This window comes from Mirounga angustirostris, unplaced genomic scaffold (assembly GCF_029215605.1).
Source record: "Mirounga angustirostris isolate CCGP_5_RB_7025 unplaced genomic scaffold, mMirAng1.0.hap1 SCAF_7, whole genome shotgun sequence".
NCBI lineage: Eukaryota > Metazoa > Chordata > Mammalia > Carnivora > Phocidae > Mirounga > Mirounga angustirostris.
This window is the reverse complement of record NW_026991715.1, coordinates 141,774,388-141,790,846: the sequence shown is the minus strand read 5'-3', so window position 1 is coordinate 141,790,846 and position 16,459 is coordinate 141,774,388. Positions and strand designations below refer to the sequence as shown.

The window sequence follows — 16,459 nt, the reverse complement described above, 5'->3', positions numbered from 1 at the left end:
TTTGGGGGATAGTTAGGAAAAAGTCCCAAAAGTTTCCTTGGGGGCGAGGGCAGTAATGAAAAAGTGATTGCAAAACATAGCCACAGGGCAGAGTGACTATGTGGTGAAACATTTAAAGTATTTACTAGACTACACGGAACAGCATACATAGTTGTTACTATAAATATCATTTGTTTTTTTATCTTCTTCCCTTTCTTCATAGACTAGCATTTCTTAAATTGGAGTTTGTGGTCCCCTGAGGGGTCCGCATTCTGTTTTCAGACCTGTCTGAGAATTTCCTCTGAAATTTATTGTACTTTGTGCTTTCGTTTTGATGACAATCATAAAAACAATAAATCATTGTATACTGGTTCTCCTTTATAGACGAGTCCTGCCACAAGATTTCATTGTCCAAGTTTACACCTATCTTTTAAGGCAAGAATTCTACTTCAATGCTTATGGGCCAGTAAGGAATAAAAGAGGAGCAGATTTAAAGATCATGAGTGAAACAGTCAGACTGAATGAAGGCCCAGTGATGTATCATCCTGTTCTGGGAGGAAGGACTCCTGAGTTTGAAGGGAGGAAAATGGTGGGCAGGCTGAACCCTCACTGGGGGGGTAGCATGGGTATGGCCAAACCAAGAGAACATTGGCTTTAGCAGCAAGTACTATGTTTACATTTTGAAAGGCAATTTAATCTCTCTGCAAAATAACATCATCTGCCACATTAACGCTGTTAATTCGAATTTTATGGCCTTTCTTGTTTTTGTGTTTAATTCATTACTTTGTTTTGGTCTTATTGTTGAATCAGTTAAAGCGTATGGAGTTTATTTTTAGCTTTCCATTTGTGCATCACTAAATAACAGCATACTAAAGATAATTTAAGTCTCCATTAGTGGTGAACAGTAATGCTTTTTGCCATATTAAAGGGAGTGTTGGCATTACTCAGGTTTGAGGAGTACCGTAATGGACTCATAGAATCACAGACTATTTGAGCTGCTGGGAATCACTCAGTCCAACCATCTCTCCTGCCACATGTGGACACTGAGCCTCCTGGAGGAGGAAAAAGGGAGTATTCAAGGTCAAAAACAAGGGAGCAGCAGACTGAGGTCAGAGACCACATTGACATACTTTTAACTATGTACCTGGTCCAATATGTCCACTCTCTGAAGGTGAACCATGGCAGGCCACAGAAATGGGCTAAATACAAACTAATGGAGAGTTACTGTGTCATCTTGGCTAACTCTCAGGGAGGAGGATGTGAAATGGGCGGGGACAACAGGAATAACAGACTTGTCTCAGAGCTAGAAGTCACCGTGAGCAATGGGCAGTGGTAAAGGGAGACAACAGCCTTTTGACGTCCCTGCTCAGATAGTATCACCCATGAACTCGTGTTGTTCCGTTATTCCCAACATTCACAATCAAATCCTTGAAGCTCTTAAAGTGAAGCTCATCTGTTCTTCTCTGCTCTGTGTTTCGACGTAGGCGCACTCCCCCAAACTGGGGTGTGTGCCTCTGCTCGGGGAGCACTACTGGGAATGTATTTCTCAGCCACATGTAAGAGTTCCGATCATACCTTGTGAAGCAAAAAGAGCTCATTTGTGATAGAATTGGATGGTCATTATATTAGTTTTCTCTTGCCGCATCACAAATGACCACAAACTTAGCCGCAGCTTAACGCAAGGTACATTTATTATCTCGCAGTTTCCTGGGATCAGAATTCTGGACTTGGATCAGCTGGGAGTTTTGTTCTGGGTCTCACAGAGTTGTGATCAAGACACTGGCCAGTGCCGTGCTCTCATCAGAGGCTTGGGTGGGTCCCCGTCCACGCTTACTTGGCTGCTGGCCGATTTCTTTTCCTTGCAGAACTCACAGCTGCTTGCTTCTTCAGAGCCAGTGGGCAGGGTCTCTTCTCTAGACACTTGGAGAGAGCTTACCTATTTAGGCTGGGCCCACCCAGGACAACCTCCCTTTTGATGAAAGTCAACTGATTAGGAAATTAATTGCATCTGCAAAACCCCCTCACTCTTGAAATATTCTATTGCGTAGAGGCAAGTTACAGGTTCTACCCACACTGGAGGGAACATTACCAAGGACACGGGCACCAGCTTAGCCTGTTCAAGTGGCTACAAAAAAAAATACCATAGACTAGTGGCTTATAACAACAGGAATTTAATTCTTACAGTTCTGGAGGCTGAAGAGTCCAAGAGCAAGGCGTCTGGTGAGAGCCTGCTTCTTGGTTCACAGATAGCTGTCTTTTTCATATGTCTTCACATGGTGGAAGGGGCCAGGGAGCCCTCAGGGGTCTCTTCTGTTAGGGCACCAGTCCCATTCGTGAAGGCTCCCCCCTTATGCTCTAATCCCCTACCAAAGGTTCCACCTCCTAAAACTATCCCACTGGGGATTAGGTGAATTGGGGGGCTGGGGGGAACACATTCAATCTGTAGCAGGTACCATGGGAGTTATCTTAGAACTCTGCTCACCGCAGTCACTGATACTTCTCTTACTAGGTAGTGAGTAGGGTTCATATTTGCAGACATTTTGAGAATGTTTAGAAACATTAGTGTATATCTTCATATTAAAAGTTACTCTTCTATCAGCTGAAGTGAGATTATTTATACCAGGGCATGACTGACGTTCTGTGCTGGAGAATTCTTTCTTGTGGGAGCTGTTCTGTGTGTTGTAAGATGTTTGGCAGCCTCCCTGGCCTCTGCCTACTAGGTTCTAGGAGTACATCCTCCCCAGTTGTGACAACTAAAAATGGTACCAGACATTGCCAAATGTCCCCCTGAGGGAAAAAGCACCCCCACTTGATAACTACCGTGTTAGATACATAAGTATTTTTTGTTTGTTTTTATTTTTTTATTTTTTATTTTTATTTTTTTTAAAGATTTTATTTATTTATTTGAGACAGAGAGAATGAGAGACAGAGAGCATGAGAGGGAGGAGGGTCAGAGGGAGAAGCAGACTCCCTGCAGAGCAGGGAGCCCGATGCGGGACTCGATCCCGGGACTCCAGGATCATGACCTGAGCCGAAGGCAGTCGCTCAACCAACTGAGCCACCCAGGCGCCCTTTTGTTTGTTTTTAAAGAAGAACCTATTAAAACAGGGAATTTGGTTTCTAAGGTGATACCACTGTTTGGAACCAGCAGGTCCTTACTATTCGGATAATGCCTCATTCTTAGATGTGCTTTTGTCCTGTACTGGGAAATGTATAGTTTAGAGTTGCAAATAAAAAATTAATACTGTAGATGAGTTTCCCACATGTCCTCTCTTACTCACAAGTATGCCAAAATGAGATTATGTTATCATATGTTTTATAATCTTGTCTGAGTTTATAGTCGAGCTATAGTGTAATAGGGCTTTAGTTCCACTCTTATGGGTCAGATATGTAATGCAAGAGGCAAGAAACCTAATAAACTCCCTTCTTGGTATTACGGCTCTTTTCTTGGAAACCAGTGATATGGCTTGTTACGGGACAGAGTGGAAGACATGGTCCAGTTCTGAAGTTACAAAACTCAAAAGCTGCTCATTCCTGTTTTCTCTAGGCAAAGGCAGCTCAAGCATCTCATCTGACGTGAGTTCAAGTACAGATCACACGCCGACCCAAGCCCAGAAGAATGTGGCTACCAGTGAAGGTAGGCATCTGGTCTTCATTATCTCTCTCCCTGTGTTCACAGTGCAGGCTATTTTTGGAAAACAAATAAAATGTGTGAGTCTCAGTTCTGTTCTACTGAGTGGGAGCATATGAGATTCTTAAAAATGAGAAGGCAGAGGGTTTCCCAAGTTGCTTTTTTGTTGCTGTGCTCTTGCCTTCTGATAAAGGGGTTTTGATAGGATTTAAGTGTCTCAATTCTAAGGCAAATGCTGTTATTTCGTGAAAATATAATAGGCTGACTTTTGGGGAGCCTTCATGATGTTATTTATCTTGTTTTTCAGTGTGGAAAACACTATGATTGTAAAATTCCTGTGCTCTAATTGAAAGTTCCTGCAAAAACTTTCAAAATTGGAATTCAGGATTTTGACAATGGGAGGGTAACAATCATGTGATTTGTAGAACTTGAATTAACCATTATGTGGGAGGAGGAAAAGAGGTTTGTTTGATTATTTAAAAGATACATAGAAAGTCTTGCCTCTCAGGACAAAGATCAGCTCCACTGATGTTCTTGATATAGAATTTCACTATATGTAGTAATACATGTTCGAATTAATTGCTCTGCCTAGTCCAGAAGCTTTTGTGTTACTACTTGTTTGCGTGTGGAAATCACTGTTTCTGTGGTAGTTATTTAGTGGAAAGCCGACTCAATGATGGAATTAGTTTTTATTTTAATGTTAAACACAATTGAGTTCTCTTCTGCAGAAGAGCTCCTTCTAAATTGATTGTCGAAGGCAGGTCCAGTGTAAGATGTCGATGCCGCTTACAATGGAAGACCCAGTGTGAGGTGACCTTGTGTAGAGCCTGCTCTCTTAAAGTGTGCAGGATGCGTGGAGGTACATTTCTATGCTCTGTCTTGAGGCTTAATTGAAGCTGCTTGCAATTTTGGGAAGCATACCCATGAGCTGATGTTGGTCATCTCAGTGTTTGGTTGCTCTTGATCTGCGTGACCGTGTGTGCATGAATGATGAGGGTTGGCCCCTGCTGTGTGTGTCTTCTCTTTAGCTTTGACTTGGTGTGTTTCGAACAGACTGATATATAAAGAGCTTTTATAATGGGATTATATTCCCTGGCATTTAATGCCTTAACGTTGTTTTATCAACATTGTAAGGCGAATAGATCAGGGTGTTCTCCTCAGTGTTGTGAAGCACCAGATAGAATTCCAATTTGAATTTTCTGGCTGTTGACTCAAATAAGAGCACTAGGTCATTCTGGAAATTTAGTTAAGGTAACGTGCAAGTCAGGTAAATTGATTCTAGACTTTTGCTTTTGAGGCCTCTGTTCTTAGGAACCCAACTGGAAATCACTTCAACATAACTTATTTATTTACGGTTCTCTCTAATCAGAAATCTTTGTTTTGTAAGGTGATCACTTCTTTCTACCATGATTTTAGTCACTCTTGTTATAGTCATAGTTTGGCTAATTGGAGTGACTGTGAAAATAGAAAGTTAAAAATATGTGAAATAATCCCTCTGTGTTTCCCTCTCCAGATTTAATTTTTTTAAAAACAGAAAATACGAAACTGTGTGGGCTCTGTTGTAAGGGTTGGGGGAGGGGACTGTGGGGCTTCATGCACTAAAAATGTCTTCTTTTTATGCTTCGAAAAAATAACTCCATAGGGATTTAAAATTTTCATCTTATTCTGCCTTTTCCTTGGGAAGATTCTTTTGATGCGGGGCTCAGCCAATGTTTTATACATTTTTGTCACAATGCATTTCCTACCATTCTGAGGGTAAATTCAGGAGGGAAAAATGGGAAAATATGATGTTCATATGAAACAGAAATTTTAACAACTGGGCTAAATTAATAGGGAATATTTTTTCCAACTCTTAAATGGAAGAATCCCATCTCTATGAAAGATGCTATCCATTTTTTTTGCATATCTGCAAAGTTGTGTTTTTTTTTTTTTACTGTTTGTATGTATGAATCCACTTTGGTACTGTTTTTTAATCAATGGAACTAAAAAAATATTTTAAAATAAATTAGGTGTAGGTGTTACTTCCATAAGAATGTATTCAGGGATGTCTGCTGCAAAATGGTCTCGCTATCAGCCTGGTTTTTCAAGATGGAACACCAGCCAGTGCTCATTTCTCAATGCACAGGTGGCAGAGTCCTGGTCTGCCTCTCAGGATTAGGGTGTCATATTCTCTGACCTCCACAAAGTGGGTTTACCCAAGAGTAAACCCAATAGTTTGCTCCTACCAGAAAGCAACTAGTAGCCACTGTGTGCCAAGAAACAGAAACTGGACACCAATTTCTTACACATGCTACAGAGGAGCCAATTAAAAAATGCTTCTCTGGTTCTCTTCCCACAGTTTCTAGAACTGTTTTTAACCTTGGTTGTTAAGAAAATGTTGGGCGAGTGGTGTAACTGGTTTTCCAGAAGTGATTTGACTACCGTTACTTTCTTCAGTTCTTTGATCCTCTTAAGAGGACTTTTCACCTCTGACTTTACCAATATCCTCTTCAAGAAACACAGGCAGGATCCTCAGGTTAAAGGTTTGAGTAATACTGATTTCTAAAAATGAGATATATCGTGAAGGACAATATTCAGTTTTCCTGCAGCCTTTGCAAACTGTGGCCACACCCGTAATAGTTGGGTTGAAAGCCTTGGGGAGCAGAGTTGGACTTGTCCATGGTGGGCTGGACAGGGAAGGTATTATATCAATTCCCGGGCCTGTGGGGCGTGTGCGTGTGCGTACGCATGCGTGTACATACACCTGCACATGAGCTTTCGCTACAGCCTCCAGGTGGCAGCCAATGGCAGAGTCGACGTCTCTCACTGGGAAGCATGTAAGTAACCTCTGCGTTGAAAGCTGGCGCCTGACCTGAGGACATGGGAGCTGAGGGGAGGGGAGGGCGCCCACACACCATGCGCCAACCTGGGGCTGGCAGTGGCAATGGGGACTAACTGTGACAGACACCAGGGATCTGACTAGGGAGATGATCATGTTCTAAAACTGGATCGTGGTAAAAGTCGCACGACACAGTACATTTGCTTAAAAGTCATTGAAGTAGACACAGGAAATGGGTATTGGAAGCTGCTGCTTCTGCATGACCTTCAGACCTGCATCTAAATCAGCACAAACTACTCTTCGAAAATGCTGCCTCGCCGCTCTGGGAAGACGTCTTGAACAGTGGTGAGAAGACCCCTTAGGAGCATGGGTCTTGGCCGCACAGAGAGCAGGGCTGCTGGCTGAAAGCTTTTCCTGGGATGCTCTGGCCTCGGGGCCAGCACTGCCCTGAAAGCATCATAAGGAGTCCCTGGACCAGTAGTGTTCACAGCCCTGCACATGGTGTCTGGGCATCGTGGACTTCTCGTAGGTACATACTCTCCTGGAAAGTTCTGGAAGACATCAGAGATGATAGACCCACAAGTTTCTCAAAACCTGTTTTTTTTTTTTTTTTTAAAGCTTTTCCCGGAGAGTCTCTAACCTCAGCTTGGATTTTAAGTTTTTAGCAACCAAACATGATTGATGGTTAAGGCCTCAGTCACATTTATTCATTCTAGTAAGTGTAAGGACTCATTCCTTGCTGTCTACCTGTTGTTCCCACTCATCTACTTTGGGTCATAAGGCTGTTCCCCTAGGCACGGTGGGCACAGACGGTGATGCAATTCAGTTTTAATCCAACAGAGAATGGTATTTTTTACCTAAATATAAGTGTTCCTTTCCAAAGTCTCATGCAAAATCTTGGTGCATCTTAATTTTGTGAGTCTAAAGCCACACCCCTTTTAAAGAATTGGCAGCCTCCAGAGCTTTCTCCTTGATAAATGGTATAAGCTTTCTTTAAAGCCCATTATATTTCTTGTGACAGTTTAAGTTTCTGATTTCCTGACACTGTAGGGGGTTTGGGTTCAAGTGCAGAAGGCTGGAAACATTCCATTTTCCCCAACAAAATCTGCATTCCAGCATCATAAGCCACAGCTTAATTCTTTCCAGTTGTGTTGCTATTCTTTCTGTTACACTTTTTTTCCAGTCTTTCTCATCCACGGGGTGTTCTCCCTCGTATTGGAAGGAATGGCCTTTGACTTTCAGCTATGAAAGTCATGTCCGGCCCATGGTTAGAATAGAGTACACAGCAGTCAGCCTGAAAAGACTGAAACAGCATCAGTTGGATTGGGTTGGATCATGAAGAAGCTTCCTAGAAATAAGCTCAGCTTGGGCTTCTTTCTCAGAACAGGGTCATGAGGATGTGGTTTTAATGGTGGCATCTCAACAACTCTGACTTCTCTTGGGCTGGGGGAAGGTAACACAGTTCATTCAAAGGCCAAATGTAATTGGCTGATGAAAAGTCAGCTTCATCCAGTTGCTCAAGTTCAGATATTGAACTCACTGACAGCACAATTTACAGGTGTGATGGCTTATACATGTTGTTATCAAGCCAGCCAAATATGGAATCATAGGATTTTTCGAGCTACAAAGACCCTGGCAATTTTCTGATCTAATACACTCGTTTTACAAAGAAATCCCTGCGGCACAAAGAAATAAAGAGATTTGCTCAATATCACACACCTAATGAATTGTTGAGCAGGAGTTTGACACAGTATTGTTTCAGTGAGAGATGGTACAAATCAGGAAAATCATAACCTTTAAAAAAGTTGTTGCCTTCTAAGTGTGAAGCTATTTAATTCTGTTTTGTCCGCCTGCTAGCGGCCTATTTTGAGCTGGTTGCAGGGAGGAGGTAGGCTGTTCAGAAGAGTTTGAGAAAGACTTGAGCAGTACTTCCAATGGGAGGAGAGGATCTACTTCAAATGGCAAAAGAATCTCAACCCACTTACATAGGTTAGCTTCTCACCTGGAGATGGAAACATTACCTTTAAGTTAGCTCATGATTATAAAATAGGCTTTCAATAAATTCATTCCAATTTTAGTATATGTGCTGCCGAAGCGAGCACGGCTTTCAATAAATTCAATTAATATTGTTTTGTGAAACTGCCCATTTAATTAACTTCCTGAAGGAAATTAATTTTAAAATGTTTCATTTGAGCCATGAGTGAAATGAGTTGATATATAAAGAATTCTTTCCATGGTACCTAAAATCACCACTTTATTTATACAGTTGTGGGTTAAGATGTTTTCAGTGCCCCAATTAGACCAATTCTAAATGGAGTTATTTTGAAAATGCCCAGGAATCGGGCTTTGTTTTATTCTGTCTTCCTTATATTATCTTCTTTCTACTTCTTGAGTGTACTTCTCACATAACATTCACATGTGTCACTCAAGAAGAGAAAGATGATGCTTTTAATTCAAGGTAGATTTCATTTCCCTAAACAAAAGCCTTTTTGACCATCCAGCAAATTCAACACACGTTTTTGGGATACATATTATTTCATGCTGATCCTAGTCTCTCATGAGCATTATTGCACTCAACTGTTTCATTGTCACATTGCTCTCGAGAAGGAGGTAGACATGTTTTCATTTGGTAGATGACAGTAGGGAAACTGGGAAAGCATTAGTGTGGTCCAAAGTCATGAAAAATTAGTAAAAGGCGAAGATGGTTATAGGCACTGAAATCTGAGTAAGATTTTTTCTTAATGCTTGTTTTGTAATTGCCATGAAGAACTATTAAGAATTTCATGCTAGGGGCGCCTGGGTGGCTCAGTCATTAAGCGTCTGCCTTCAGCTCAGGTCATGATCCCAGGGTCCTGGGATCGAGTCCCGCATCCCTCTGACTCTCTGCTCGGCAGGAAGCCTGCTTCTCCCTCTCCCACTCCCCCTGCTTGTGTTCCTGCTCTCGCTGTCTCTCTCTCTGTCAAATAAATAAAATCTTAAAAAAAAAAAAGAATTTCATGCTAATCATTTTTATAAGTTTATATCAAAATATATTTTGAAAGTCCTTATGAGAAGTATCTTTTCAAAAAATCCATAATTGTGTCTCGATTGTCAGTATTATACATGGAAATGTGGTCTATGTAAAGTCTAGAAATGTACTTTAAATTCTTAGTTATTGAAAGCAAATGCCAATATTCCAAGATGCCTTTTTACTAAACTGTTGAAGGGTTAGTTTGCAGGTTATCATAACTGTGTCCTTAACATACCGCATCAGACAGACTTACGGTTTGAAATTGATATTTAAATTAATCATGATATAGGATCTATAGTGCATGTAATATAAAAGTACTGACTAGTTTCATTGCTCCTTATTACTTTAAAACTGAGCCAAGCAGTTATTCTTTAATTGGAAATGTACACAGGTGGAAGATATCAATCTTAGAGCATGTGCCTTGCAAGACTGGAATTATGCCTCGAAGCAGTCTATTACAATCAAATGGAACTCAATCCATGACATAAGAGAAAACAGAGTAAAAACATATAACATAGGAAGAGGAATAAAAAGTACAGAAGTGGAGAAAGTAAATGGCATAGAAAAAGTGTCTTTAAAGATAGTGATAAGATGACTTTTATTCAAACTGGAAGGGTGGTTTTGGGGGACCTTATGGGTGGGAGAGATCCCAAAATCAGAAATGTGCTGTTAGGAGCTTTTACTCTGTGTGTGAAGAAGGTGATGACTGATTATAAAGATTTGTTTTGCCTTTAAAAATTAAATTGCAGGGGCGCCTGGGTGGCTCAGTCGTTAAGTGTCTCCCTTCGGTTCAGGTCATTATCCCAGGGTCCTGGGATCGAGCCCCGCATCTGGCTCCCTGCTCGGCAGGGGGCCTGCTTCTCCCTCTCCCACTCCCCCTGCTTGTGTTCCCTCTCTCAAATAAATAAATAACATCTTTAAAAAAATTAAATTGCAAGCTTAACTATTTCTGAAAATTTCAGGATTATTTAGGAAAACCTTACAAGGCTTTAGCTGTTGAAGCTTAATGTGTTTTGGTAATTAAATTAACAAGTCACTGCTTCATGGCCAAGTTTCTAACTACTGCCTAATTGTAAGTTAGGTGACTTTTGAAAAACTGCACCAATTACATTGGGTGATTTGAGCATATTATAGATTCAGTGTGCCCAATTTAATAAAGAAGTCAGATTTGCATTTGAGCATTAGTTTAAGCAGTGGAACACTCATCAGCTTGCTATCCACAAAATTGTTATGTAAGCCTAAAAATGTGTAATGAAACCCTAAATACCATCTCAGACTCAAGAACTAAGTTTAATTTCTTAAAGGAATCATCTTCCAAAATGAATCATCCAGAATGGCAAAAATGTCATTTAATAGTCTCAGAAGGAAATTAGGTTTCTGTACATGAGTGTGTGTGTGTGTGTGTGTGTGTGTGTTTAAGGACATCTTAAAGTAATACTTAATTGAGACATCCAGCGTCTGTCAGTGCCTTTATGTAGAGTTAGGAGAGAAAACATTAGATCTTCAGCATTCTAATCCCGTGGGTAAAATTATTCTGTGTTTTTCTCACTTCCATTCTGTCATTTGCAAAAAACACTCAATAAATAATTGATAGATTTCAGCCATAGACATTCTAGTTCACCTAAATACAGCTAAGTGTATTTGCAGTGAAGGCTTGGATCATTTCTAAGATATCTTACCAGTAATCTCAGTAATCTAATTCAATGGAAATTTATTAAAGGATGTAAATCTAGTTTTAAATATATTTGTTTAGGTACTTACGGGGAAACTACAAAATGTATGTCAGTCACAGATTGGTAGCACAGAGAATGACCCCTAGGCCGTGTTTTCTTCTCCTTGAAGAATTTTCAAAACTAATTTTGGGTTTAATTTAATGGATTTAGGTGGGGCATCTACCCTGCAGCTCCTGAGTCCCCATAATTCTCTGTTGCCTTAACCAAGCATCTTTCACAATATTGCCATTAGCTATTTGGCTCCTGATGGAATTTGATTTTATGGCAAGACCTGCTGTTGCCAGAACCTTAGCAATTACTAGGGGGCAATAAACACTGTGAATCAGTTCAGTAGTAATTCAGGGTGGTATAAGATTGTGTCCTGACAAGTGGTCTGAAGAGGAAGGGAGAGAGGCATGGGTTGGAGCAGTTGGGAAAGGTGTCATGGCAGTCTGGGACTTGCCTTCTCCTGTGTGAACAGAAGGTGGGAGGGTGGAGAGGAAGATACAGCATGGCGTGTAAGGTTGTGAGGAGTCTGGAAAAATCCATCTGGGTTCATGTGGGGAAAAATGGAGGCTCCTAAAGGGACCCCTTCTTGACCACATTGAATACATTCCCAAAGTGTTTTGAACATCCAGTCTTGCACTAAAATATTTAGTTACAGAGTAGTTGCACATTCTTTGTACTATGTCAGTGATAAATAGGCCATCGCTCCATGACATTTTATGCCCACCACCTTTCTTTGGGATACTTGGAGTGTTTTATACTAAAAGGCTGACTTCTGAGCTCATCAAAGGCAAAAAGGGCATATGGAAGGGGTTGGGGACAAACATTTTAGAAAGAATAACCTGATACTGGAAATATTTGCCCTTTACAGTCATGGACACAGCCTGACCTTAAAAATCAGGTTAACACGTCTGTTTACTTCCTCTTTGACTAGGAAATAACTTCCTGAGGATAAACTAACTTCCTCAGGAAGTCCCAGGCTTCCCAAGGCTGTTAGGCTGATTAACAAATAACGAGAAAAAAGCACTTTAGCTGTAAGTGTGTTCCTTTACATTCCATATACTTAAAAATGTAGAAAATCCCCCTTATGGAGGGAATAATCTACAAGTAATTTAGATACTATTTGTGATCATTAAGAAGTGTTTGAGGAATTGTTATAAGGAGTGCAGTCTGTGGGAAGCAGATATTAGTACAGTTTATCATTGTAAATGTAACTAGGAAACTTCTGTTGTTTATAACTGCTGCTGCCTTCCAAGGTGGGGTGGGCCACCTGCTACACTGAAGGACATTTGTTCTGCCAGATAACTGTGTGTGTTTGAACATGTGAGTTTTCTGATGTGGGCTTCAGGAAACCAGATTTCTCTGCACAGTGGAGAGATTCTGAGCTGAGACACAGTAGGTATCCAGGAGACTGAAGAAGGGATGGTGGAACTGGGGAGATGGGGAGATTTTTGTTGTTGTTGTTTGTTTGTTTTTGTTTTGCTTTTTAAGTAGGCTCCATGCCCAGCATGGAGCCCAACACTGGCTTGAACTCTCAAACCTGAGATTGAGACCTGAGCTGAGATCAAGAGTTGGATGCTCAACTGAATGAGCCACTCAGGTACCCCTGGGAAGATGTTTTAACATCTTGGATGGTAGTGGCTCCCAAGGTGACACCACCTTCCTGTGTCACTAAAAATCCTTAGTCCATCTTTACTAAACTCACAAAGTGCTTGGAAGGGAGTGGGTTTCCTATAGAAATCAGGGAAGGGCTGAATTTTGAGACTGTCCACTTGCATTCCTTGTGGTCACTTGACTTATGCAAATACAACAAAAGCCAACTGATGAAGAATCCATCAATTAACACTCCCTTACTATTACAATTTGCACAAATTTAAGCATTCTATTATGCTTCTGTTCTGTTGTATATAATGATATTCTGTATAACATATTAACTTAGGCAATTTATATTAACTTTTCTCTTTTAAGTCTGATAATGAACTCACATTGTTCCAACTATTAATAATTATTATTCTCTTCTTGATGCTTGATTTTTCACAACTTCTTCTACAGAAAAACTTTCAGCATCTTCTTTGTCCTTCTAGCACTGTCCTTCAGGCTATCAAAACACCGTTGCTTTCTGGCCACAAAAGAATGTTGCAGGTCCATTTTTTTGTTTTGTTTTGTTTTGTTCCTGCCCAAGATACAGAATCAGTCATGCCCATTGGGATTTTTTTTTTTTTTTTTTTTTTTTAATGGGGAAACATTTTCAGGATGTAAATCTGGGAGTGAAGCAAAAGACTCCTGCTGCTGTGGGCTCACTTTTAATAAAGTTGGATCTGGAGAAAAAATATTTTTAAGGTACCAGTACACATTGATTTTATCAATTTATAAAATTGTATGTTATAAATTCTTGCGCTCTATTAATATTCTAACAGTATGAAATTTCATTTGCCACTAAGACTTTCTACTATTCAGCAACCAAAGATATAACTTACGTTGGGCCCTCTCCATCAGATCTTCAAATATACCCAGACATGCCTGATCTTTTAGCAGGGACAGGTAATAGGCTACAGCTCAGTCAAGATACCCGCTGCATGAGTTATGTGCATGCTTTCAGTTGATAGGTCCATAGTGTCATCCCTGCAATTGCTTGACTCCTTTGAGGAAGGAACAGTGTTTTATCCCCCTTTGTATGCCAAGTGGCAACCACAGTGATTGCCGTGCAATAAACATTTGAAACATGTTTATTAAGTGAATGAATGGGTTCAGATTCTAAGAAGGAAAAGCCCTCTTGGTTAATTTTTCCAACTATAGTCATAAAGACTATGACATCAAAAGCGGTGCAAATCCACAAACCAATATAGGAGAGATACAGTTACTTTTTAGAAAAAAGAATAACACTGTTCCTTAGGAAAACTTGAAGCATATCATGGGCATGTTAGCCCTCGATTTGCTTTTAGTTGCCTTTTGTGTTAAGGGAACAAACAACTTCTTTAAGCAGAAGAGACATGTCAGAAGGAGGAAGATACTTGGAACAGAAGATAGTTCTGGCTTCTGTGTTTTCATGTGTTTCAACATTTTTAAACCAAAAGGTTTGTTGTCTATTGAATATTAGCTCTATAAATAACCAGTTTTTATCAGAAAAGTTTTTAACATTTTAGATCACCAAATGAGATAAACTTAGAAATACAAAATTCTAGAGCTATTCAGCCTCTGTACCTCAATTTTAAGGGCAGAGGAAAAATATTCTTTACCCTTAACCAATTTAATTTTATTAAATTCTTTTTAATCTTTTTTAGCCTCAATACATTGGATTATTTCAATTCTTCACTTACTGGTATGTCAAAATATCGAATTAGAGCCTGCGGTTTTTTAACTGATGAAATTGGAGAAGTAAGTTTCATTTTATTGGCCCATATCAAAATATGGCTGAATTGGTCAGTTAATAAATGTGTTCAGGTTTTTTTTTTTTTTTTTGGAGGGGGGAGGTTGGTTCACTGATTTGTTTAGAAGAAATGTTAGGAAAAGGATTCCTAAAGGAGAAAATAATATTGTTATTTCCCCTTTTTGAAAGCATTATCCTAGAACCAACCTTGACCTCAGATTATCTTTTGCAAGTTATATTCTATTTCGTAGAAAGTGGGAAACTGTGAAGTTCATGTTTTGTTTAGCTGGGTTGGAACTGGTCAGTGCAGAGATTAGGGAATGATTTCACTCAATCTCAAAGATTTACAAAGAGCTAAGTTCTGGTAATGGATGCATTTGGAAAATGAAGTTGGAGGTTGAACTCTGCATTTAATATGAATGAGAGGGGGAAACAAAAAGCTGTGTAATGAAAATTTTGTAACCTTTGTTATTTACTCCCCATTTATGGGTGATACAAGTTACTTAGCCTTAATTTTCTTCTCTGTAAACTAGGAATAATAATATTCTCTACTTCATGTGTTGGTTATGAGGAGTAAATTTAAAAATTATATGCAGTGTGCGTCCCTGTGCATATTATCTGGTTTAATTTCATCGGCTTACTCACAGCTACTTGATGTGAGTTCCATATCCTACCTTGTTCAGGGACAGGAAAATGTTGTATGGAAAAATCACCCTTAAATGAATTCAACATAATTCCAGTGGAAATCTCAATAAGATTTTAATTTTGGAACTTGACCAAACTCTACTTTCCCTACCTGGAAGAATAAATCCAACATCTGTAAGTACCTACCTCATGTGGATACTGAATTCAATTCAATTACATATGTATGACATTGTGTATGTTGAATTACTTATGTATGTTGAATTCATTTGTTGAGTATTGAATACATGTACATATGAGGATATCCAGGGATATTTTGGCAACGAGTAATGAGAGTAACATTTCCTTAGTGTCATGAAAATATATTACACATTTACAAATGCCGAAGAAGTGTGGTATGGTAGAGCTTGGTGTAATGGAACAGAGAGTTCAGGGTAGACTTAGTTACCTATGGGAATTTAAGGTATAAGGATGGCATCATAAATGGATAAGGGAGCTAAGCCTTGTCAATACATCCTCACAGGAAAATCAGCTTCTCATTTTAAAGAAAAGGAACATGGGCAACCTAATGTGTTCCTGATGCCAAAATAAATTCTGAATGGATGAAAGATTTAAATGTTCAAATTAAATGTAGATGAATTGTTTTATGATCTCAAGGTAGAAGAACCTTTTAAAGCATGAAAACGGGAATTGTCATAAAGTTAAAGAAGGCCACCAGCACATGCATGGGGAAGTACGTGCTCTAGAGGACAGAGAAAAATCTTTCCATTGTCAAATATGTGTTTGTTTTTTCATTAAGCAAGTTCAAAACTGGTCTCTTTTTTTATTGCTGGACTTCTTGAAGCTGTTGATGTATTAGTGTATGTTTTTAATTTTCAAGCAGTATATTTTATTTTGCAAACTTCTTTTTTTTTTTATCCTTACAACCAGGAAATGTTTATACATGTGAATCAAGAGCCTTAAAATACGTGTACACACTTTGACCTAGGGATTTCGCACTAGGAAATCACCTTAAAAATCTAAATTTTAATTGTAGATATATGCTTCTTAGTTTTTATAGCATAAAAACATTGGTAAAGTATTTCATTGAGACATTTGTATGTCAAAGACCTGTTTAGGTATTAAAAACATGTTCACAAACAGTGTTTCATGATATGGGAAGATGTTTATGAAAAATGCACATTCTGAAGCAGCATTTTCTATGAATTCCACAAATAGGATTATATTTGAAGAGGAAAAAGACTGAGGGGGACATGTTTCAGGGTGTTATGAATGGTTATCACTGAGTGACAGA

At 39.4% G+C, this 16,459-nt stretch overlaps 1 protein-coding gene and 1 long non-coding RNA gene across 3 annotated transcripts in view; both read left to right on the top strand.

The window, feature by feature from the left end:
- Positions 1-16,459, top strand: part of FBXL7 (F-box and leucine rich repeat protein 7) — a 371,784-nt gene that overhangs the window by 92,804 nt on the left and 262,521 nt on the right. For both annotated transcript variants that reach the window (XM_064596837.1, XM_045863279.3), the window contains exon 2: positions 3,527-3,616. In XM_064596837.1, the coding sequence (XP_064452907.1) occupies positions 3,527-3,616 (90 nt within the window). The remainder of the gene's footprint in view (positions 1-3,526; positions 3,617-16,459) is intronic.
- The window catches only part of LOC135365455 (uncharacterized), a 100,853-nt gene continuing 98,984 nt past the window's right edge, over positions 14,591-16,459 (top strand). The window contains exon 1 of the long non-coding RNA XR_010413352.1: positions 14,591-15,342. This is a non-coding gene — a long non-coding RNA (uncharacterized LOC135365455). The remainder of the gene's footprint in view (positions 15,343-16,459) is intronic.